Below are 25,865 nucleotides of genomic sequence, written 5' to 3'. Positions count from 1 at the left end.
ACACACAACAGATTAAGGACTGTACATTAACATAAAACTGTTGTACACACACACACACACACACACATGAAGAGAGAGAGAGTATGTATAGTATGCAAACGGCTACCAAACAGCCATCATAATTTGTCATACAATGAGAACAGGACAAATCAACAATTGACAATGACTAATTAATATTAAAATCTGTGACATAATGTATTGTTTGGAGTTTAGTCTGTTACTGTTACTATTTTTACCATTTCTTCTTGGAGCAGCTGTAACCCACATAATTTCCTTAGGGATTAATAAAGTATTCTGATTCTGATTGTTTCAGGATGACCTGCCATTATCCAATCACACATCTGCTTACCTGCATCTTTTGCTCGTTTCTCCTCCTCTTCTTTTCTATTTTTTCTAAACTGAGCACCTGATGGCTTTGAACTTTTCTTGTCCATCTTCCATTGGTTTGAATTTTGCACGCCAGTATGAACACAAATCCCCCAACTCGAGGATCGCCACAACTTAACCTGATAGACCTACACCTTAGTTCACAGATTCACTTTGTCTAGGGTGTATTTCTGGGATTTCACACAACCCAGGATTCAAATCATGAATACATAATGGGCTTGGATTTATAAATGAAATGTGATTTGGAAGCAGCTGCCCCCCTCCCCTTTTGACGGATTGTGTGAGACTTTAAATCATCAAACTGTAAATTTTAAATTGTTATTGATCCCTTTACCCCGAGTCCTAAACTGTATATTTATTTTCTTACTCTTGTTATATATATTGTTTGTTTCCTTGCACTGCTGTAACTGGAGCCTCGTCGTCTCGTCTCTCTGTATATTGGACTGTATGTAGCGGAGATGACAATAAAGTTTACTTTGACTTCAGCAGCGAGCAGGCGCACCGAGGGCTCTCGCGCTCACTTTTCGCGTACAGAATTCCGAAAAAACATCGGTGCAAATTATAAGTCTGTATTATAATGTCTGGTGTTTTCGTGTTTGTTGTTTTGTTTTTATTTTGTTTTATTTGGCGAGTTGGTTATTAGATGCTGCTCCAGCCAGCCAGAGAATCCCCCGCCGCCCCGCCCTCTCCTCTCTGCGCCGCAAGCAGCAGGCGCACCTTGGCCATATGAACTGCCCACAGTGGTAGCACTGCGGTAAAGATTAATGCGTTAACCCAGGAGAATACAGCCACACGCTAACGAGCAGGCATTGCATGGAAAAGATTCACTGTTTGCTTCTTGTGAGGCAGAGAAGCAAACAGAGAGACAGGCTGTGAGGCAGACAGTCAGTGACCAGCTGGTATTGCTCGCACAGACAGGCAGCAGTTATTCAGTCAGGTTGTCAGCACCATGTTCTCTTGTCTGTCCTCAGAGAGCTCCGTCTCTTCTTACCGGCATGTGTGAAAAACTCAATCACAGCCCCCGGCGCCCAGCTGGGCAGGGTCGCAGTAATTAAACTACATCAGTCAGCCTCACAGGAATCTGCCTTTCTCCATTTTTTCCCCCCACTTCTTTTTCTCAGCTGCATCGTTCTGAGTCCTCCTCTGTGTTTTTTGTATCTTTCCTTAAAGGAATAGCTACATTGTTATTAAAACGGTAATGATTGAACTTCAGAGGTGTTTTAGAGCTGCTAACGGGGGTAATGTACATACAAGAGAATGTAAAAAGCTCCTTTGATACTGGGTCAAACCAACACCTTCATCCACTTGAGGACTGTAATTCTACTACTTTGATCTCCACCAAATCTCAAAGAAAAATGCCAAGTTGTGCTTATTGTTCTTTAGTTCCTTAGACAACCCAAATGACTGATTTATTAAGGGATCAAAAAACAGTTTGGCATCTATGCTACAAGCTCATCACTACAAATGCAACACACATACAATTGAGCAGTGAGGAGTTGATACTATATGTTGATCACTGCATGAAAAAATCAACCATGCCTTCCACGTGACGCCCTGAGAATCAGTTGATTTTTATTATCCAGCATTTTTGAGCCTCCATAACTTCATAATTACAAAAGATATCCACATGAAATGTCCAGCCAGCATACATTTTCTTTCACTCATTCATACCAGGGTTGCAGAGAGACATGTTGATGTAATCATATCAGTCCAAGTGTGACAATCTAAATCTAAAAAAATCTTGGTTTTGGCTTTAGTTGTTTTTTAAACTTTGAGCATCAATATAATGTGACATATCATAATCTCAATAGCGAAGTTGTAACAGTTTAATGCCTGTGACTTAGAGAAGAAGACATAAACATTGGTAAAATGCACATTTTATCTTCTTGTTGTTTTGGTTCTTCCATATAGGGTTTGCCACAGAGGACTATCTGCTCCAATGTCACCCTATCCCTAGTGTCTTCCCCTGTCACACCAACCATCTCCCACTTCACTACATCCACGAATGTTCTCTGTGTTTCCCTTCCAGACTTCATATTGAATATTCTTTGTAGCCTTGGGGGAAAAAATCTTTCCACTTTGAAAACACAAACAGAGTTTATTACAGAGAGCACAAATATTCAACTCAGCCCTAGATTACAATTGTGCTTGTTTTCAATAGATCCACAAACGCTATAGTACATAAAAAGCACTAACATGTGCATAAGACACAGTGCTGGTGACGGTGTCTGCTTCAAGTACTTCAGACGCTTCACTCTTTAATCAGAAGATGCTGAAAGTAGCTGCGGTGAAACCACAGCAACGAACAAAAAAAAGGCTTAAAACCTCAATAGAGTTGCATATATAGATGCCAACTGTGTCACTCTGAGGAGCATTTTTCACATTACATAAGTTCTAGATCTTATATTTGGGTAAGCTCTTATAATTAACATTTAATGCAGTGTTAGGGATTTCTTTTTTTTTGCTAGTAACGTCATCCATGTTCATCATTAGCCACTTCACTTTTCCATTCTTGGTTATGAAAGTCTGGCCATCGCCCTGTGTGGAGGGAAGTTTAAGTCACTTCTGAAAGCATGTCAATTAATCAGGATGGGAACTTGATTGTCAATAACACAGTTTCCTTTCTTTTCTTTTCTTTTTCTTTTTTTTGCATTTAGAACAAAAAATAATGGACAGCTAAATGAAGCAAAGTTTCATTCTGCGGATTTTGATGGGCAGCATGAATCACTCTTATCTATTTTTTCTGCCATTGTTTCTTCAGTGTTGAAGTAGTTCCTGTGCTATTCATAATCCAATCATAAAGGCTGAATCACATCTGTATATTTGATGAACTAAACAGGAAGTGAACCTTTATTGGGTTCATCTGAATGTATGCAGTTATGTAGAAATCTTCTTGTATTCTGTGCTTTTTCACGCTCATGTCCTTTTTTTTTTCTTTATCAGTCTGCTCCTGCATGAACATACTTTTGTACGTCTGTCTAACAATAGGGAGGAAAGTGGCATATCGCTGTGTAAGCAACTGACAGACGATAGCATCACCTTCTGCATATCCTGTGCTGGTGTCTGGCGCCGGCATGGATATATTGTGGAAATGATAAAGTGATATTAAAACTCTTCTTTGTCAACCTGCTCCCTGCCCGACCGTCTGTCTACACAATCATCAGATAGATCCTTCACAAGAAATGTGCACCCACATACACACACCTGTTTGCAACAGACCAAAGTGAAGTATTGACTGTGATTAAAAAAAGAAATAGCACAGAGGGTGATTCATGTTTTCATAGGCCCTTTTATTCTGTTGCTCTCATAGACAGTAGGAAAGAGGAAGCTTCCAGGTCTGAAAAGTGTGCAACGTGCATGCTTTGTAATTCCCAGGAGGGGGCGACTCAATTAGAAAACTGCTACTGAGCCTGCACTTAGATCCAGCTCTAACTCATTACATCCAGAATCAAAACATCACGACAGTGACAGGAGAAACAGTTAGCTCGAGGGTAACGCTAACCAGCTGGTGATAACACACAGACTACACCCATCTTCTATACAGTCTATGATTTCTCCAGGTCACAGTGACATATGCTGAATAAACAATTCTTGCATGTGCAGATTGTGCTCAGTAGCACTTCCAACCTTAAATTATTGCTGAAAATCGGCAAAAATCAACTCTTGTACTTTATAAAAAGGTATAACTCTTTCGCGTGCAGTCAGGGAGAAGCATCATTCTCTTACTTTAGTGGAGATGTGGACTAGTGACATGTTCTAGGTGTACCCCACTTCTCTCCTTCTGCAAACCTAAATTGGATAGGTGACTAAGAATATGAATGGATAAATGAGCATACATTTGTCCATACGCAGCTCTGTAAGTGGCTGTGGAAGTTCAGATTTATGACTGTTAATACCAAAGAAAGCGAACATTAGTGTCTTCGAATCCTTGCCTTGATATTTTCTCTGCAGTTGGGTGAATGACAAGCATTTCCCTTGGAGGTTCTGGGTGTTATGAAAGAGCATTTCAGGTTTCAGAGCTTGTAGTTACCACGCAGCAATGGTAGTGCTAGGTGTAGTAGGAGTCACGGAGAGGCCTGTTGTGGAGTATTTTAAACTACAAACAAATGTCAAGAAACTTTTGGTTTATCATTAAACACACAGGAAATTAAAATGTATTAATACATAACTTAGGGTCGACTCTGCTTTTAGATGTATTACCAGCTGCTGTAAATCGCTCCTTGGTTGTTTCTTCATTTAAATGTTATCCTTGTTTCCCGGCTCAGACGTGGGATTTTAATCCTCTTTTGTCACAGTTAAAAACCTGATCTTATCTAGGTCTAAACACTGTTCCACCTGGGCTTCCTCTTTGATGTGTGACAGTCATTAGTGCAATGGGAGTTGACTAAAGATGATTCTGACTTCAGTAAAGTGCTGAAAACTGAAGAACTAGAACGAGTTGCAAGAGAAATCTGAGCTGTCAGAGTCAGGATTATGTTACTGCGTGTGCACTGTATGTTTCTGTTTTTGGACTACCCCATTATATATTGTTACAGCCATTGGACCACACATAACATCTAACAACTGATCTGATATCAAATCATAATATTAGCAACTCTTACACATATATATGGCTTTTTAGGCCTTTACTTATTTGGGTGGCTGTAAGGGCTTACACAATGCATTTCATCTTCTTCCACTAGATAAGGAAGAAATATTTCAGACTTTGAAGCTTTTTAAGATGGCGAGCACAGTGGATACCGAGGGCCACAGAAGAAACTAGTTACACCATCCAAATCTGGACAAAATAAGGTTGTTTTTTTCAACCTGGAAGCCTTTAATTTGAAATTCAAATAGATTTATGTCAACTTTAGGCCTAGGGCGCCTGGGCATGAGTACTGTACGTTGATGTGTTAGTACAACGGAAATAAACAGGATTTGTGTGCGTGCTTATTTCTTAAGAGAAGTGCGAGTACATTTATGAATGCATGCGCTGTTGTGTGGCTGTTCCTGTTGTGTTGTGTTTAGAAGCTTTTGCTACACTATTCCTACACAGTCCTCACCACTGTGTTATCTTTAACTCATCCCTCAACTGTGATCTCTCACTTTGTGCTTCCTTTTTTGTCACTTAAAAAAAAGAAACTGAAAGATGAAATTATAGTATGAGAAATAAAATGTACCGCATATGAAAAAGTAAATGATAATATTTGTGAATACGTCCCAGGCATAGAATTTGAACAAAGCCTGTTCGTAAAATGTGCTATTACTACTATGCCCTTCCTTATTTTCTGTCATATATACGGCTACATTGGTGGGCGCTCATATTAAACAAGGACAAAAGTACTTCCTGTAAGCCAAAAACTCTTTAAACCAGGTGTCTCAAACCTAAATGAGCTATGGACCACTGCTGGCACTGTCATCACATTAGAGGGCCACTTTAGTGTTCAGGTAGTATGAAAAAAACAAACAAGAAAACACCCACAAATATTTCCAAAAAGTAGAGTTGTGTTTGTTTTTTAAAATTTCAGATCTTATATAACAAGACAAAACTGCAAACTATCTGAAGCTTTTTGGTGAACTACCAAATAAACAAATTGGGACTCTCTTTCTGGCCAGACATGCTATAATTTTATTCCTTTTTAACAAAATAAAAATGCAAACATAAGTGTACACATTCGTTTTTGACTGCTAGTGAAAATTGTTTTCCTTACAAATAAGTCTCTCACTGAAGAAACACAGCCAATCCCTCAACGTGTTTGTGCTTTCTGCTCATATTGCTCGTAATGTTTTGCTTTTTAAAGAACTTATTTTAACATTGCACGCAGCAACAAACAAATCCTCCCTAACAAAAAAAGTAACTTCATGGGCCACTTCTTCACATCAAGTAGGGGTTACGTGGGCGTGGGCCGCAATAGCCCCCCAGGCTACAAGTTTGAGACCCCTGCTTTAAACACTCAGTTTTAGAGTGTTTTGTCTACTTTTGGCTCAGTATGGCCTCAATAACAGCAGAGCTTCATAATATTATAATCTCAGGCACACAAGAGAAGCCCCACCCACCTGTTGTTCAAACCTTTTGGTTGCAAAGGGTAATCAATTAGGTGAAAGTTGGCCTGAATTGGCTGAATCTGCACTAAAACCCAGTATAAGGCAAACTCGAATTATTTTGAGCTGTGAATCATGCAAAGCTACACAGATAGAGTCCGATAATGAGAAATAGTTGTAATTTATCATAAAATGGCCCTTTTAAATGAAATAATATATTCTATACTACAGCGCTAGGACGGTCACCTTTATCCCAGCACACTGATTTTGACCCATAACGCGAATATCATAAAGCATAGATTTGTTATCATGCCAACGGGTAACCAGGGAGCAGTGTTGGGTAAGTTACTTTAAAATAGTAACTTAGTTACATTACTAGTTACGTCTCTCAAAAGTAACTCAGTTACTTCAAGTTACTCATTACTTTCAAAGTAACTAGTTACTAGGGAAAGTAACTTTGGTTTTACTCAGAATTCTCTTGTTAATGTGTTGCTTCCATAACTTTGCCAGTCTTCTAGCTTGCTTACTTGCCACAAGTGCACTGTGCCACCTACCAATAGAAAAGAAAAGATAATGTGCATATTTCCACGAGAGAAATCCCACGCCTGGACCGTCATTGACTGCTGCCATGATTCTAGCCTACGTCACAGAGTCATGTGCGCCTTTTACATCCAACACAAAAACTGCAGTCGTGGTGCTTTCGATTGTACTCAGAACTCAGAAATTCTGCCTTCTGAATAGGAAGATGTAGGTAACACCAGACTGCAGATGAGCTGCATACATGGTTGGATTGGGACAGAAAATCGTCCCGGGCATTTTGACTAGAGACCGGCCCACCATTATAGGAAAAATCATAAAGCCTTTGAATGAAAATAAACACTGTTGTGATAGTGATGTACACTGTTTTGATGGTATATATGCATCAATCTATCAATTGTTTGTTGTAAGATTCAGATAATTATTTTTTAAAAGCGAGACATTTTAAATGAGAAGAAAGAAAAGTATTTCTTTGTGCCCCCCTCTCCCTGTTAATGCCCTACCTGCCCCCCTGGCCACACTTTGCTAGACCCGCCCCTGCACAGTTACCAGCTGTCAGCTACCTAAAAAAGGATCCTGGTGTTATTTGTCTCTCAGAAACAGTTCATAACTTCTCTTCAACTCATTCATGTCACCTAAAAGGTAAACCTGTTTCTCCATCACCTGTTCAGCTCTGATGATCCAGTAAGGACATCTCCTGGTTTCATCTTCATGTTTCCCTCTCACCAGATAACCAAACCGACATCATGACCAGCAGCTTTACAGCTGTGGCTCCAGCAAACATCAGCTGATACTAGAAATTAATAATAAATAAATTCTAACAACAGCTGATCAAGCTTAAACGTGCTGCTGTTGTTTAGCGCGACATCCGCTGGTTTCCTCTTTCGGCGCAAAGTGAGCGATAAATAAACAAGAGAGCCAATCAGCTGATCATTGATCAGTTTTCATGATTGAAGTAGAAACGGGAGAGGGAGGGGGGAGGATGAGAGAAGAAGAGGCAGCTGTGCAGCAAAGACACAGAATAACTCCAGCTTTGTGCCTTTTCCATTGTAGCTGAATTACGGGACAAACTGTTCCTTTTCACCTCAATAAGAAACGCGTAATATTTTCTCTGAATACCAGATGGGACGGTTGGCAACTCTAATAACTTATGAACAAAATAAAGTTCAACATCATTAACTTCATAGCACCACCCAGCTGTATAGAAACTCCGTCATGCTAGCTAGCACGCAGTACGGAAAAAGTCAGAATAACGAAAATAAACTCCACCTAAACTTGGTTTATATCTGACCCAGAGAGACTGCAGGTCATAACTTCTTACCTGAAGTTCAGTTCACACTTGGACCGGCGGCCGCCTCGGGTCTCTTTTCCTTCTGCGTCCCTTTTCCTTCATCCACCTGCTGGCCTCCACCACTTGCTAATGTTACTTAATCTGTGGAAGCTCCGCGATAGCCACCACACGAAGTAACGAGTAACGACCCTATCTAAATCCCAGTAACGACTAACGCGTTCCTGATTTTGGCATAATAACTAGTTACCGTGCTCGTTACCACAATAATAACGTAGTTACTGTAACGCGTTACTTAATAACGCGTTAGTCCCAACACTGCCAGGGAGTGATAAATGACCTTTCTTCTTGTCTGCTACTCTCTCTCACTTTCTGTGTGTGTGTGTGTGTGTGTGTGTGTGTGTGTGTGTGTGTGTGTGTAGGTGTGTGTGTGTAGGTGTGTGCGTGTGTGTGTGAGTATGTTGCACACTTACATGAAGAAGATTTCCTCAGTCGTGAGTATATTCTGCCTTCAACATAAAAGCTATTGCACTCTTGAGGTTTTTGGGGCTGCTCTGTGGCTCCCAACAGTACTTAACTGAGAGACTTAAAAAACACACCCATTTGGGATGTTAAAAATATTAATTATTCTCAAATGTGGTTAAAAATAACTCTTTCTTATGAACAAAGCAAACGTGTGGGTTTCATTTCAAAGTTAAATGGGGCACATTGTAGTGTATCTGTCACAGAGGAAGATTTTTTGTATGGTTAGTGTTGAAAAAAAAGTCCCACATTGAACAACTGAATGGAAACATGTCAGATATCGAGATAATTGCCTTTCGCTCAGTAGTTACTTTCATTTTTACTTGAAGTTTGCACTGCTAGACTAATACCAACCTGCCAGTCTCCCCAAAATATTATATTGAAGACATATACACAAAGAGAAAAAAAGATGGCAACATATTCATAGGTGGATGGTAACATGCAACTGTCTACTTCATCTTGGTGCCTGTCCTGCACTCAGTGACAAATAAAGTCTAGCAAGGTATTTTTATGGGGTGGCTGTATTTCATAATGTAGAGCAGGTCATATACTAATTGAAATGTTGGTGGTGCAATCCCTGGCTGCTCTAATCTGTGTGCCATCGAATTCTTGGGCAAGATACTGAACGCCAAGTTGCTCTTTGGTACGTTGGTACAAAAGCGTGTATGTGTGTGAGTGAGGCACGTTGTATAAAATGCTACTATTATGAGAACCAGTCCAAAGTGGGAAATGTAAAGGAATATCTTTGTTCACATTCACATATATGTTTTTACAGTAATTCTTATTTTCATCTTCCTCTCTCTCTCACACTCACTCGTGCTCTCTCTTTAGCCTACAGCATGTGTTTCTTATGTGTGTGTTTCACTGGAGCACTTAGGTCTTTCGTTCTGTGTACAGCTTGTAATGAGGGCTGGCAGCTGTGGTTCACTAGCAAGGATGCGCGCACACACACACACACACACACACACACACACACACACACACACACACACACACACACACACACACACACACACACACACACACACGAAAAAATTCACTAAGCTTTTCTAGAGTATATTCCTTGTAGATAAAAGCATGTATTTCTGACTTTTAATGGGCTTATTTCTTGTCTTTGTTTGCATCTGCATACAGAATCTTGGCCACGGTGGGTTCAGACTTTGACCTGAGAACGCTACGAGCGGTGAGAGTGCTGAGACCCCTGAAGCTGGTGTCAGGAATCCCCAGTAAGTTTATATAGGTAGCGTTTTAGATCAGTAAAGCTGAACTTTCAAGATTAAAGTCTATTTTGTGAAAACAGTCAAAATGTGATGCCAACCATGGCAGTTTGTCTTGATACAACAACTGTAATCTCAACATTTAAACTTTTTTCCCAAAATAGATATTTCACTTTGACCTAGAAATTTCGATTTTAATCTCAAAATTATCAATAATATATATTTTTTTCTTAATGTGGGCCTAATACTCTGCTGTAGCCATTACATTTAGAAGTAGAGAGTGATAGATGAAGTTAACGATAAATACAACTTGAAAAAACATAAAGGTTAGCCCAAGATGAATAGTTAAAATTGGTGACCAATGTGACACGATGGCGCCACAGTAGGCAGCCTGTTTCCTCAGCTCCCAGCTTTTTTCTTTCCTTTCTTTTTTTCTTGTGTTTTAAGCTTTTTTACCCGACACTCTTGGTCATCTTTTATTTGTTGTGCAACGGGACATGGACCCACAAATTTTCATGAGAGTAGTAGCATGTCTTCTACTCTTTTTGGGACTTTTTACCACCATTTCTGGAGAATCTGTAAGCCACCTCATTGTTTACAGTAGGGAACAGCTACTAGCACTGGGCAACAGGAAAGTACTCCCGGAGGAGCGACCCAAGATTCCAAGGAATTACGGCGTCGGAGGAGGGCAGGGCTGGAGTGAAGTACTGGGAAATAAGGAGACGGTACAAACCAAGCATTCCATCCATTCTCATGGGTAATGTAAGATCTTTACCCAACAAGATGGAAGAGCTAATTGCGCTAACCAGACTGCTGTGGGAGTACAAGCAGAGCAGCCTCCTCCTGTTCACTGAGACATGGCTCACGGACCACACGCCGGACTCTGTCATAACTCTGGATGGCTTTCAACTGGTTAGAGCGGACCAGAATGCAATGGAGAGTGGTAAGAGGAGAGGTGGGGCACTAGCAATGTACGTCAACGAGAGATGGTGTAACCCAGGACACATCACTGTGAAGGAACAGCGCTGTACTAAAGACATTGAACTATTGGCGGTTAGCGTCCGGCCATACCACCTGGCCAGGGAATTTTCACACGTTATTGTGCTGACTGTTTACATCCCACCCTCGGCCGACGCTACAGCAGCCTGTGAGTACATTCACTCCACCGTCTCTCAGCTACAGATGGCACATCTGCAGTCCCTCATTATTATCTCTGGGGACTTCAATCATGCCTCAATATCTGTCACATTGACTGCCATACAAGGGACAGCAAAACCCTGGATCTATTGTTTGCCAAAACAAAGCAGGCTTACAGCGCATCACCCCTCCCCCCGCTTGGCCACTCAGACCACAACCTGGTCATTCTCTACCCCACTTACACTCCTATGGTGAAAAGGAAACCCCCCACAAAGAAGGTGATAAAGGTGTGGTCTGAGGAATGCACTGAGGCCCTAAGAGACTGTTTTGAATGCACAGACTGGCAGGAACTCTGGAAGCCTCACGATGAGGGCATCGACGCCCTCACCCACTGCATCACGGACTACATTAATTTCTGTGTTGAGAACACTGTGCCTACCAAGAAGGTACAGTGTTTGCCATTGTCACCTGAGCTCTCCTCTCACCACAACCCTGCTTCACCCCTGTCCACACATCTACCCACAACAGAGCCAGCCCCACCCCCCACTCCAGCCCAGCCTCACATCTACTTCACAGCTGATTAGGTGAGTAGTCAGCTCAAGAGGATGAAGGCAAGGAAGGCAGCAGGTCCGGATGGAATCTGCTCCAGACTGCTCAGGGACTGTGCAGACCAGCTCTGTCAGGTGGCCCTGTACATCTTCAACCTGAGCCTGGAGAGGGTTCCTGAACTGTGGAAGACTTCCTGTGTGGTTCTGGTGCCAAAAATCGCACACCCCAAGAAGCCCAACCACTTCAGGCCTGTTGCGTTGACTTCTCATCTGATGAAGACAATGGAAAGGCTCATCCTGCACCACCTTCGGCCACTGGTGGACTCAGCGATGGACCCCCTGCAGATCGCCTACTGTTCTGGAATTGGGGTGGAAGATGCTGTCATCTACCTGTTACACCTATCCCTCACCTAGAGCAGGTGGGGAGCACTGTGAGGATCATGTTTTTTGACTTCTCCAGTGCTTTCAACACCATCCAACCTGCACTATGGAGAGGGAAGCTGGAGGGAGCCACAGTAAGAAAACAGCTGAATGCATGGACCATCGACTACCTTACCGACAGACCACAGAATGTGAGGCTCCATGACTGTGTGTCTGAGGTGGTAATCTACAGCACGGGGGCACCACAGGGCACGATTCTCTCACCTTTCCTGTTCAGCCTTTACACTTCAGACTGCATGCTACCGTTGTATATAGTGTATTATCTTACTTTTTTTCATTGGTTGTACTTATTTGTATTTTTGTATTTCCTTCTGATATCTGTACCTGAGCTGAGGTAATGCAAAAATTTCCCCGTCGTGGGATCAATAAAGTCTTATCTTATCTTATCTTATCTTAAATAAACACATGTTAAATTAAGTAGTAGCTAAATGTAGTGAACGAATGGGTAACATAAAGCAAGATAGCAGTTAATTAAAAGCAATGTGATAAATGTAATGCAACCAGTAAATGCAAATGCTAAAGCAGCCGAGATCCAATTCTTCTTGGAAAGTTGGCTTAGTTCCTGACCATTTTCTTCTTATGAATACTTAATTTTCCAAGCAAAAGCAATTGTATGATATACAGCATGTTGCTTTTATTCAAATTTATATTTAATTTATTTATACATTTTATCATAAATACTTATTTTACCGACTGCAAGTAGGTTATTTTGTCATTATTTGTCAGTTTTAACTGTGACTGTAACTTTGTTACACACGTCTATGCGCCTCCCTAATTTGTAATAAAATTGAATTTATTATGTATGTGTTTTCATAGCAGACACAAGCATACGTATCTGTATGTGCTTTAGTTTTTTGATATTCATGAAGTTTTCACTTTGCCTTTTAAGTTTTAAAATTCCAAGAAATTGGCAAATCCCTGCCTATAATCATTCTCCTCCTCTCCTCTTGTCTCTTAGGCCTCCAGGTGGTGTTGAAGTCTATAATGAAAGCCATGGTTCCACTTCTTCAGATTGGCTTGCTGCTGTTCTTCGCCATTGTTATGTTTGCCATCATTGGGGTGGAGTTTTACATGGGCAAATTCCACACCACCTGCTTCAAGAACGGCACTGGTGAGACAGCTTGTCTGTGGCGCATTTGTAGGACAACACTGCCTGATCAGCTTAGCTGCTGGAGCATTTATTTTCTTTTGTCTGTGTCCATGTATTTGTTAAATACGAGAACATATAATGCATTATTAAAGTAGGCATGCATAAATGATTATGTTGTATATGTACTCCTGCCACATGAATAGCTGCACGTTCACAGCGCTTGGAGGCAGTATGATAAACATCAATGTAGCAAACAAACCCACAGCACAGTTTTTGTCAGCTATTTTTCAAATCCTGATATTGATAGATGGCATTTTCACTGTCTTCAAGTTATGATTGATAGCTTTTGTAGTAACCCAATAGAGATATTTTAGCATTGGGCCTCTCGATCGAATGGAAACTCAGATGGGGTTAATGAGGTTGTTACTGCTTTCACCTTTCTCCTGCATCAGAAGTTTATTCTAGTGAGAAAAGCTTTTGCATTACATTTTTAAAGGTTTTATCTCAACAGATTTAATAATAATAATGGAATTTACCAATAGAAGCTGCAGCATGTCAGAATAAGAGCATTTTACCTTTCAGGAGGCCTTTGAATGCCATTGATTTTTGTATGAAACTCAGATCTTGAAAAAACAAATGTGTGATCAATCACAATGGGCATGAGGTCAGTGCTTTGTTTTTGTTTTGTTTTTCTGAAAGACCTGTATAGTAAAGCAGTTAACGTGGAGGTATATTTCATCTCCAAACTTCAAATAGCTTCATTACCTTTTAAAAGAAATGATAACGCTGGAAAATAATTAATTTTATCAGTTAATTGTTTCAGAGGATGTTCCCTAAGGAAAATGAATAGCTTTTATGGTGGTGCACTATCACACAGTTCCTGTTAATAGGTAGTAAAAGTTTCTCTCTTTTTTTAAAGTAACTGTCCTTAAATTAACTGAACATTTGTAGAATTAAATTAAAGATAGACGTACAATTATATAAATATGGAGATTAAAGTTTCCACCAATAAATTACTTCAGTTTTACCACGTGTGAGGATTCAGAGCATAACCTATTACATTCATTCCTAGTTTTTATATTTTCATTCTAGTAGAGTGGCTTTCATCATACATATTGCTGCAGTGCCTTCTGAGACCAAACTGTCTAAGACCAAAGCGCAAACTCTGGAGCTGAAAAATGAAACCGATGCTGAAATACCAAAAACTGCAGTTCTTCTAATGGCCACTTGAGGCAGACTCCAAACAGGAGTCATGTTAAAATGCTGTTAGTACCTAGGCTGTCTACCTTTAGAACAGGAACAAAAACAGAAGCTCTATTAATATTTTTCCACTATAAAAGATAGTAAAAGATATATATATATATATATATATATATATATATATATATATATATATATATATATATATATATATATATATATATATATATATAAACACCCAGCACGCCCCTGCGGGCGGTTTATCCTTTAAGCTCGGGTCCTCTACCAGAGGCCTGGGAGCTTGAGGGTCCTGCGCAGTATCTTAGCTGTTCCCAGGACTGCGCTCTTCTGGACAGAGATCTCCGATGTTATTCCCGGGATCTGCTGGAGCCACTCGCCTAGCTTGGGAGTCACCGCACCTAGTGCTCCGATTACCACGGGGACCACCGTTACCTTCACCCTCCACATCCTCTCGAGCTCTTCTCTGAGCCCTTGGTATTTCTCCAGCTTCTCGTGTTCCTTCTTCCTGATATTGCTGTCATTCGGAACCGCTACATCGATCACTACGGCCGTCTTCTTCTGTTTGTCTACCACCACTATGTCCGGTTGGTTAGCCACCACCATTTTGTCCGTCTGTATCTGGAAGTCCCACAGGATCTTAGCTCGGTCATTCTCCACCACCCTTGGGGGCATCTCCCATTTTGACCTCGGGACTTCTAGGTTATACTCGGCACAGATGTTCCTGTACACTATGCCGGCCACTTGGTTATGGCGTTCCATGTATGCCTTGCCTGCTAGCATCTTGCACCCTGCTGTTATGTGCTGGATTGTCTCTGGGGCATCTTTACACAGCCTGCACCTGGGGTCTTGCCTGGTGTGATAGACCCCAGCCTCTATGGATCTTGTACTCAGAGCTTGTTCTTGTGCTGCCATGATTAGTGCCTCTGTGCTGTCTTTCAGTCCAGATTTGTCCAGCCACTGGTAGGATTTCTGGATATCAGCCATCTCCTCTATCTGCCGGTGGTACATACCGTGCAGGGGCCTGTCCTTCCATGATGGTTCCTCGTCTCCCTCCTCTTTCTTGGGTTTCTGCTGCCTGAGGTATTCACTGAGCACTCGGTCAGTTGGGGCCATCTTCCCTATATATATATATATATATATATATATATATATATATATATAGTCCCCCTGGAAAGGCGGACAAGAGGTGCATGTTGAATATTATGTCCAAAGAAATTTGAAACACAGTGTGTAAAATGGTCGTTTACATTGTGAAACGCTTAAGTATGAGACACCATAACCTTATTTTATGGCCCTTAAAATGAAACTAAAAGGGAAGGAGAAAAAAATGTAACAGGCTCTCCTGTGTATGAGTTAGCAGAGCAGCAAAACAATTTCTGATAAATTTAAGCCAGGCTACTATTATGAGGTTGTTATTGTACTACAGTGCTCTAGTAATTATAGAAAACAGTCAGGTTGACTGGCTGAAATTACCCATTGTGTAATGCAGTGATAAAGTATTATGAGAAGGGTTATTTGCACATTGCTAGTATCGGATAGAGTGTGAAGGCTATTGTGAAGGTTATTGTTTTGGTTATTTGTAAAATATGTGTGCGTCTGACTATATGCATAAGCATACATGTGTATGTGTGTGTTTTACCCCTGCTTGTAAGGGTGTGAGCAGTTGTGACAGCTTGCTAATGTACAGCACATGTGTTCTTGAGTTATTTTGGTCACACGGACACAGCGGGGTTTGAGCTGTGCAGCATTGGTAACTTTCTGGATGGTTATGTTTTCTTCTTCTCTTGTGTGTGTGTGTGTGTGTGTGTGCGTATTAACGAGTGAGTCATAATGCTAGTTAAAGTCACAAGGACCTAGTGTATTACATGTGTTAGACCTTGACCTCAACCTCTGCAGGGCAGAAAAGAGGTTAATCTCTTTAAATCTGTCTTTTGATACTTTGCCTTTAGATCAGAAACCATATTGGAATGTAGTTACCGTGACAATCACTCACTGGTTTTAGACTGTGCACTCTGAAGCCTCAATATTATTGTTTTACTGGCACCATGTTGGGTTTTTTGGAGTGACTATGAAGTGACCATATTTATAGTCTGATTTGTCATAACTTCTCCGTTTTGTGGTAAGCTTTTCTTTGGCTGTCACTTCTTCACCCTGACCTGTCTGATTTGGCTCAGCAGAACTAAAATATATATCCTGCTGCTTTTACACACGCACTCACATAATGCTCAGCGATTCTCTGCGCAATCAACCTCTCACATGTTTAAGCTTGCTGCAGGAGATTTCACTTGTCATGTTTGCATAGTAAGCTAACGATTAATAAGACGATGTCAGAGGAATTGGTGCACAAATTATCATCACTCACCAATCAGTACTGTCGCTCTCTATACACAGTTCGCGCGATTGCAAAGTGAAAGCAAAAAACAAGTGCAAATTCAAACGCGATTTCAATATGTCACATATTGACAGTGGCTCACCGATGCCAATGACATAATTACCCAGCTACATTTCCGAAAGAATGCAAAAGCATTGACATATATTTTTCCTTCCTACGATAGCCCGACGGGCAGGGCAGAGATAGATTTTGGTAGCCCGACTGGATCTGATTGAGGAATCACTCATTTTTGGAAAAGAGAGTTTATTACAGAGAAATGGCTCTTTCCAAAATAAAAGCTATACTATCTGCTTCTTCTGGGCTATATTCTCAGCAGCATATTAAACATATCAGGTCCCCATAAGGAGATTCATGTGCTAACGGCTGTCTAAATGACTCGAGTAAAGTTTGTAGCATGCATGCTTGTTGTTTTTGTCTGCTTCCACTTGTCTTTGCACTAGGATGATGTCGGAGTAAATGTGCAGTCATATTCGTTGTGTTCCCACTAGTGCTGTCAGCGTAAATCTCGTTGAAATGACGTTAACGCCGCAACACGGCAAATCTTCGTTAACGAGCTACGGCGGATCGCCCCGTGCATGGGGCTGGACGGCCAACACGTTAACGAGCTAACTGCGCTAACACACTAGCTCCCACCCATGTAATTGAGCATTGCGTGGCACATCCAACATACTGTTTTACTTTAGTCCATGACGCGCTTACCTTCAGGGTCATACGTCACATGAAAACCAAAATAATTCCAAACGCCAGATCTAAATTAGGGTGGGGGAGGTTCAATTTGCCATGTTGCAAGGAGAGCTTAACTTCTGTCTCGCTAGCTTGCCCTGCGCTCAGTGAATCTGCGTTCAACTACTCCGCCTAGGCTGCACTGTCGAGCACAGATCGACTGAGCGCTCAACACAGACAGCATCGTCAGAAGGAAAGTTGATAAAATAAATTAAAAATTTTGTATTGTTCGATACATATGCGTACCGAACCGAAAGCACTGTATCGAACGGTTCAATATCGATACGAGTATCGTTGCCCCCCTAATATATATATTAGGGGGGCAACGATACTCGTATATATACAGTGGGGCAAAAAAGTATTTAGTCAGCCACCGATTGTGCAAGTTCCCCCACTTAAAATGATGACAGAGGTCAGTAATTTGCACCAGAGGTACACTTCAACTGTGAGAGACAGAATGTGAAAACAAAATCCATGAATCCACATGGTAGGATTTGTAAAGAATTTATTCGTAAATCAGGGTGGAAAATAAGTATTTGGTCACCTCAAACAAGGAAAATCTCTGGCTCTCACAGACCTGTAACGTCTTCTGTAAGAAGCTTTTCTGTCCCCCACTCGTTACCTGTATGAATGGCACCTGTTTGAACTCATCATCTGTATAAAAGACACCTGTCCACAGCCTCAAACAGTCAGACTCCAAACTCCGCCATGGCCAAGACCAAAGAGCTTTCGAAGGACACCAGGAAAAGTATTGTAGACCTGCACCAGACTGGGAAGAGTGAATCTACAATAGGCAAGCAGCTTGGTGTGAAAAAATCAACTGTGGGAGCAATCATCAGAAAATGGAAGACATACAAGACCACTGATAATCTCCCTCGATCTGGGGCTCCACGCAAGATCTCATCCCGTGGGGTCAAAATGATCATGAGAACGGTGAGCAAAGATCCCAGAACCACACGGGGGGACCTGGTGAATGACCTGCAGAGAGCTGGGACCAAAGTAACAAAGGTCACCATCAGTAACACACTACAACGGCAGGGAATCAAATCCCGCAGTGCCAGACGTGTTCCGCTGCTGAAGCCAGTGCATGTCCAGGCCCGTCTGAAGTTTGCCAGAGAGCACATGGATGATACAGCAGAGGATTGGGAGAATGTCATGTGGTCAGATGAAACCAAAGTAGAACTTTTTGGTATAAACTCAACTCGTCGTGTTTGGAGGAAGAAGAATACTGAGTTGCATCCCAAGAACACCATACCTACTGTGAAGCATGGGGGTGGAAACATCATGCTATGGGGCTGTTTTTCTGCCAAGGGGACAGGACGACTGATCCGTGTTAAGGACAGAATGAATGGGGCCATGTATCGTGAGAGTTTGAGCCAAAACCTCCTTCCATCAGTGAGAACTTTGAAGATGAAACGAGGCTGGGTCTTCCAACATGACAATGATCCAAAACACACCGCCCGGGCAACAAAGGAGTGGCTCCGTAAGAAGCATTTGAAAGTCCTGGAGTGGCCTAGCCAGTCTCCAGACCTCAACCCCATAGAAAATCTGTGGCGGGAGTTGAAAGTCCGTGTTGCTCGGCGACAGCCCCAAAACATCACTGCTCTCGAGAAGATCTGCATGGAGGAATGGGCCAAAATACCAGCTACTGTGTGTGCAAACCTGGTAAAGACCTATAGTAAACGTTTGACCTCTGTTATTGCCAACAAAGGTTATGTTACAAAGTATTGAGTTGTATTTTTGTTATTAACCAAATACTTATTTTCCACCCTGATTTACGAATAAATTCTTTACAAATCCTACCATGTGGATTCATGGATTTTTTTTTCACATTCTGTCTCTCACAGTTGAAGTGTACCTCTGGTGCAAATTACTGACCTCTGTCATCATTTTAGGTGGGGGAACTTGCACAATCGGTAGCTGACTAAATACTTTTTTGCCCCACTGTATATATATACACTCAACAAAAATATAAACGCAACACCTTTGTTACTGCTCCCATTCCCCATTCCATTCCACATTCCCATTCCACAGGCCACAATTGACAATCTGATAGACTCCATGCGACGATGTGTTGCACTGCATGAGGCAAATGGTGGTCACACCAGATACTGACCGGTTCTGGGTCCCCAGACCCCCAATAGCGCAAAAAAACTGCACATTCCAGGGTGGCCTTTTGTTGTGGGCAGTCTGAGGTACACCTGTGCACTACTCATGATGTCAGATCAGCATCCTGATGTGGCACACCTGTGAGGTGGGATGGATTATCTCAATATAGCAGATGTGCCCACTACCACACATTTGGACTGATTTGTGACCACTGTTTGGGAGGGATGGTTATATTGTGTATCTGGAATGAATTTTAGGTCTCTACGTCCATCCCATGGGGAATGGGAGCAGTAACAAAGGTTTTGCGTTTATATTTTTGTTGAGTGTATATATGCCATCTGACTTGTTTTAAATAATAACATGCTATTTAAGGTTATCATTTCTTATAAAACTGAAGAAGTGTAGCCAGCCAAAGAAAATGAAGACCTCAGAGGGGTCCCATATCACCTGTAAACACTGAGTCCAGCTGACACGGCACCTGTCAGTGGGAAGGAAAGGACACATTTCACTGGAGTGACACCAGGGGGATGTTGGTTTTGCAATCTGGCTCTGCAAATCATCGTTAAAACTTGGCTCGACTTGTGATCAGCCACTACGCCTCATGAAACTCTGGAGGCACAAGGCATCTGTTATACTCAGAGTATTTATTCTTTATTCTAGTTTCCATCTGCTGACATGTGTGCCAGCACATCCTTTAACCAAACTTTCTGCAGCCTGTCATGTACACCAATATTATTGTTTGTCACTTTGAGAATCCCAGAAAAGATTCCATTCCTTTGTTAGACAGCTTCCACGGCAGGTTGGAAAAAATTATTTTACAACATTCATTTCAGATATATAAAATATATAGAGCTCACCAAGTCCAAATTTACAATCCGAGATGGCAGCAGTGCATGTAGTAAAACTCTAAAATATATAATCTGTGCTGCTGAGTCATTAAACAAGCCACACATAGAATACTGATGAGATTCTTCCCATGAACATGCTGTGGTGGTGTTTTCAAGCGCAACAAAAGTAGGCATTATGCTGTAATGCTAGCGATGCATGAAAGTTTCTACTTCACAAAGGAGCAAAACAAATTTTGTTTATCCGAGCTTTTCCAGCTTACCACTGGAAAGCACTGAACTCAGGAGTGACGTTACTCCCAGCTCTGACATCCAAGGGAAACTGAATGCAGAATACGACTAAATCATGCTTATCCAGCAGGATGGTTTACAGTGTTCTGGCAGCTGATGCAATTACAGAGATGGTGTAGATTCAGAGCTTCAAGTGAAAGCACACAAATTGCAGTTTGCTTGATTTGATGATATCTGAATTCTTTCCATACAAAACATAAACAGTTCAAGTGCATTGAAGTACTTTATTTGTTGTTGTTTTTTACTGCTCTGCGTATCAATTATTTCTGTTTATATCCACAATAAAACAGTTGTTATTGAGTTGTGTTTCTTTTAGTGATCATGCAATGCACATTTTCTTGATGAATCTCCTGACACCATCATCTAAGTTTCTCTGGCTTTGGCCAGGCGCTGGTGGTGATGCAAAGAAAAGATTAGAAAATGAAATAAAAGTCCGTAAAACATCATTCTTATATTTCATTACAGCTATTTTCACTCATTTCTCAACATCAATCAGCAAAGGTGGTGTTTAACCTGACTTCTCCCTACCATAAACTCTGTGTGACGGTGCAGCTCATTGTTCAGTGCATTCACTGCTGCACCCATCATATGTGCTGCCTCCTCTTTGCTCCATCCAAGCAGCCTTATTATATAAACAACATGCTATATTTCTAATAGTGCCAATGTGTCTGAAGCCTTTTCCTGTTGCGTGCTACATGTTAGAAAGGACATCAATGGAAAATATCCTGACCTGACTTACAAGAAAGGATGTCCCAAGTTCATCTGTGCCATCTTCTTTTCTGTTAAGTTAAAGAAGATACAAGAAATCTATTTTACAGATGTAGGTCGAGCTATGGTGTCATCAGTATAGATGAGGAGCTAAAAGATTTGCTGCTAGTTAAGTGCCTCAGCTGCAATGATAGCGTCATTCTTTTAAAGTGAGCCAAGCCAGAGAGCCAAGCTTGTAATTCCCAAGATGATTGTTGGACTGACCTTCACCTGTGGACCCGAGCTTTGTGCAGTGATTGAAAGCATGAGGCTGCAGCTTGACTCAGAGTTACAGGTTACTAGGTCAGTGGTCCTCACCTGAGAAAACCAGTGAATGTGGGTTGGAGCAGATTGTCAAGGGGGCCAGAGGCCTGTACCAGAACTGCACTCAAGTGCGGAGGCAGAATAGTTGAACTAAAGAAGTTTTATTTACAACAACACAGGGAAAACAAGGAGAGACAAACCAGGGACCTTAGCATGGCGTTATACACAATATAATGGTTAGTGGGTGGACACTAGTGTGGTGGCGAAACAAAAACCTAGAAACTTGACTTCATACACAATTCATTACAAGGCAGAGAATCCTAGTGTGGCAGCCCGAGGTACATTACATAAGCAGTGACTGGTGGCGTGGTGCTCACGGTGCACACTAAAGGGAGAGAGAGAGAAATGGTGTTAGTGGGTGCATGGGTTGGGCCAGAGATTATAGTGAATACTGAAATGGACTGCCTTACTTGGGTAGGAGGAGGCTGAGGCAGAGGTCCGAGTGGGTGGCAGAGGAGTGTTTAGGAGGTCTGACCTGAGTTTCCTAGGCCCCTGCGTGGGGTGGTGAAGGCAGGCAGGTAGTGCGGTTGGTGATACTGGAGTGTGACTGAGAATACTGAGAGGGTTTGTGTCCAGAATCCAAAAGGTGAACCTTAGTGGTGGTGTTGTGCCATAGCAGGCTGGCAGAGCAGGAGACCCGCCGACAAGGTAAGCAAACAAGGAACTTGGCTCTTGAGCTAGAGGCTGTTACCAACTTAGGTGGGTTGGTGAACTGGCCTAAATACCCTCCCTTGATTGCCCAGAATGAACTCCAGGTGTGCTGCTGGGGTGAGTGGATGGTAGGCCCGCAGCAAGGTGGGTACAGGAGGCAGGGATCCACACAGGCCACACCCAGCTGCTCACGCAGACTATGACACAGATGTGACTAATGGACCTGTGGTGTATTTTTCTTTGTAAGTGTTGTAGCCATGAACGATGACTGATTAGGAGTAGATGGTTGGACTTTTTGGAAGAATGTGAAACATTTTGGAAACATTGGGATAACACTGGTTGGTTACGCACACAAGTGCAGGAACAAGCCTATGCTGTATATGTCTAGTAGATTTAAACAGGCTGGCAGAATCATTTTCCTTTCTCTCTGTATCTCTCTTTTGGTCAGATGAGAGAACAGCTGACTGGCCTTGTGGTAATGAGCCCCCAGCGAGGACCTGTCCCAGTGGGAGCGAGTGTAAAGTGTACTGGACCGGACCCAACTTTGGTATTACCAACTTCGACAACATCCTTTTCGCAGTGCTTACAGTCTTCCAGTGCATTACCATGGAGGGCTGGGTGGACATCCTTTACAGCGTGAGTCTATCCACACTAAAACTTTGAACATCCACTTATTTGTTATATTATCCACAGAGATGTTATTTTTCCTCATTCTTCATCAACTTTTCCAGTTTTATTATCTCCATATTTTTATCTCTCTTTTTTGATAATGATATCAGGACATGTATTTTGCTGATCTGAAGAGCATGAACCCTTGTTCTAATTCTATGCACTGATCACAATAGTTTTATACTGTAGATACTTGTGGCTTGACTTCATTTCTTGTTCTATTTTTGCATTGAGATAAACCATGAAAGTGCATGAATCTCATGACCTTTCCTCTAGCACTTCCCTCAGTGCAACCTTTACAGTGTTGGCCTACCACTGGAGGTTAAGGTTAGACGAGCAGAATCATGCTGTTTTTAGCTTGTTTACCTGGCAGAACTTTAAATTTTCTGAAAAAAAAATTGTGCTTTGGGTCTGTGTGACCTGTTTCCTCCACACTCACATGGAGCACACATTGACACCTGGAACCACGAAGGTATTTCACATTGATTCATTCATAAAACTTGCAGACTTTGGACTACTTCATCTTTGACCATGCCTTTTTGTATGCATACTGTAAAACAATTGCTCAAATGTTGAACAAGTAAACAGGGGTCCGCTTCAGTGTGTCAGTGTCAGTCTAGGTTTCTGTTTGTATGGTAGTGTCACTGTTCAGTGTTAGTGTCCCTGTGCATTCACATCCACAGAATACGAGTCAGTCTGTTTCTTTTAAACGGAAACAGGAAAAAAGTCTTACGCTTCAACGCTTCATAAAAAAGACCAGCCCCCAAACAAATTAGAAGTTAAATGACCATAAATGAAATGAGAGAAGAGCTTAAAGAAGAATGTTGTCCACTCACTGGTGTTTATCTCCGATTGGTTATGATAAAGCAATCAGCAGTAACAAGTAAGTACGTAATGGAAAAATACATAAAAATTATCAGTCGTGTTGAAGAGATTGTTCAACCCAAAGAGAGACAGAGAACCAGAGTGCACTTGAGTGGAGTCAGAAAGTCACTTAAATTAAAAGATGCAAAGCGCTGCACACTGATGGCAGGAAAAAAATGTCTCAAAATGAGAAAAGAGTAAGCGAGAGAAAACGTGAGATATCCAACAACAATCTGACAAAGGTTGAGACAGACTAAAAGCAAACACACATGGAGGGAAGGACAGTAAGGAGTCTGTAAACTAAATCAGGCAGTAATGAGAGCAGAAAACTGGAAGGGAAAAGCCAGACAGAGGGAAACACAAGCAGGCACAATAAAAAGAAAAAAACACTTAGCAAAACAAGAGCTGGATATACAAATAAAAAAATAACAAACACTAAGGATAATTACATGGATAATATAAATCTGTGAATCATGTTATTCGAGATGCTCTTTCTTCTTATGACGTTTTCAGTCCTGCTAAGGGAACACGAGGCACTCCCAGGTCAGACAAGATATATAATCTCACCAGCGAGTTCTGGGTCTATACTGCGGGGCCTCCTCCCTTTGGGCATGCCCACAAAGGGAGACATCCCGATCATATACCCAAACCACCTCAGCTGGCTTTTCAGTGGGAAGGAGTGAGTCTAGTTTGAGCTCCCTCAGGATGTCTAGGAGTACGTGATGTGAAATAGAGTAGTGGCACTAACATTGCAGTATACGACAAATGAAAGACATAAAAATCAGAGAGGAAGCTTTTTAAATTACAGGCTGTGGTCTGCAAAGCAAGTAGAAAAATGTGATATTTTTATTGGAATACCAGTTAAAGCATAAAGATGTGATCAATTGTGGCTGGAAGGAAAGGGAAAGATAAGCAATTTGGTTGGCATATTGAAAATTAAAGACTCACCCAAGATTCATTATGCACATTCACAAACATCACAGAAGAAACAACAACACTGGCTGTTTTTTCCAAAAGAAAGCGGCTGTAAATTTACTCTGTGGTTTTATTTTAGGGCATGAAGATGCCTCTTTCTCCCAGAGCCTTCTTAATTCTGTCAAACATAAATCTTAGATTTATTTTCTGTTTGTTTGTTGTGATGCAAAGACACATTTTCCACAGCTGGAGCCACCAGAGCACATTAAAGGATGAGAGGAAACATAAGAAAAGAGGGAGCCTAAATGTCACGTAACATTCTGTGCTTGGACTCAAAACAGAGATTTCTTGTGTCTTAGACAACTGGGTCACTGGGTTAAACCCCTCCAGCCTTTTAAGTTTCTAGTACTTTTCGTTTCTATCATAGACCCAGACAGTTTTGTTATCTAAACTCCAGCACCTCTTTTTTTTTTCAGTGCAGACAAAAGCGTGATAGTGCCTTGTGAAAACACACGATGCTAGAATTCAAGAGAAAAGATTCCCTAAAGGATGCGGGCTGTTCAGCCAAGCAGAATTAGGAAATAGCAACATGTCTGGGCCGATGTGGCAATGTCCATTTTTATCCAGAGCTTCTTGTTTTTTATTATTTTAACCCAATTAAAAACTGTAAACCAAAGTATCATTTATTGCAGTAGTAGTACTTACCAAATGTTGGGGATTTAGATGATTAAAGTTGCAGCTGCATGTCTTTAACTAAAGAGACATTCAGCTGCCCTGTATTGTGGTTTAATTCACAGTTCAAATTTCTTTGCATCTTAGTAATTAGCAGGGACATTATGGTTTGGTTTGGTTAGGTTATTTAAAGGTTTTTGAGCAGAATTACACACGGTAATGTACAGATTTGCATTAAAAAAAATTACCAGACA

At 41.4% G+C, this 25,865-nt stretch overlaps 1 protein-coding gene across 4 annotated transcripts in view; it reads left to right on the top strand.

Annotated features, from left to right (window-relative positions):
- The window catches only part of cacna1bb (calcium channel, voltage-dependent, N type, alpha 1B subunit, b), a 228,589-nt gene that overhangs the window by 73,710 nt on the left and 129,014 nt on the right, over positions 1-25,865 (top strand). For all 4 annotated transcript variants that reach the window (XM_080876258.1, XM_080876257.1, XM_080876256.1 and 1 more), the window contains exons 5-7: positions 9,890-9,981; positions 13,057-13,209; positions 22,940-23,127. In XM_080876258.1, the coding sequence (XP_080732384.1) occupies positions 9,890-9,981; positions 13,057-13,209; positions 22,940-23,127 (433 nt within the window). The remainder of the gene's footprint in view (positions 1-9,889; positions 9,982-13,056; positions 13,210-22,939; positions 23,128-25,865) is intronic.

The sequence above is a fragment of the Rhamphochromis sp. 'chilingali' genome (assembly GCF_963969265.1).
Source record: "Rhamphochromis sp. 'chilingali' genome assembly, chromosome: 2".
Lineage (NCBI taxonomy): Eukaryota > Metazoa > Chordata > Actinopteri > Cichliformes > Cichlidae > Rhamphochromis > Rhamphochromis sp. 'chilingali'.
Note: the sequence above shows the minus strand (reverse complement) of the source record. Positions and strands in the feature narration are given on the sequence as shown.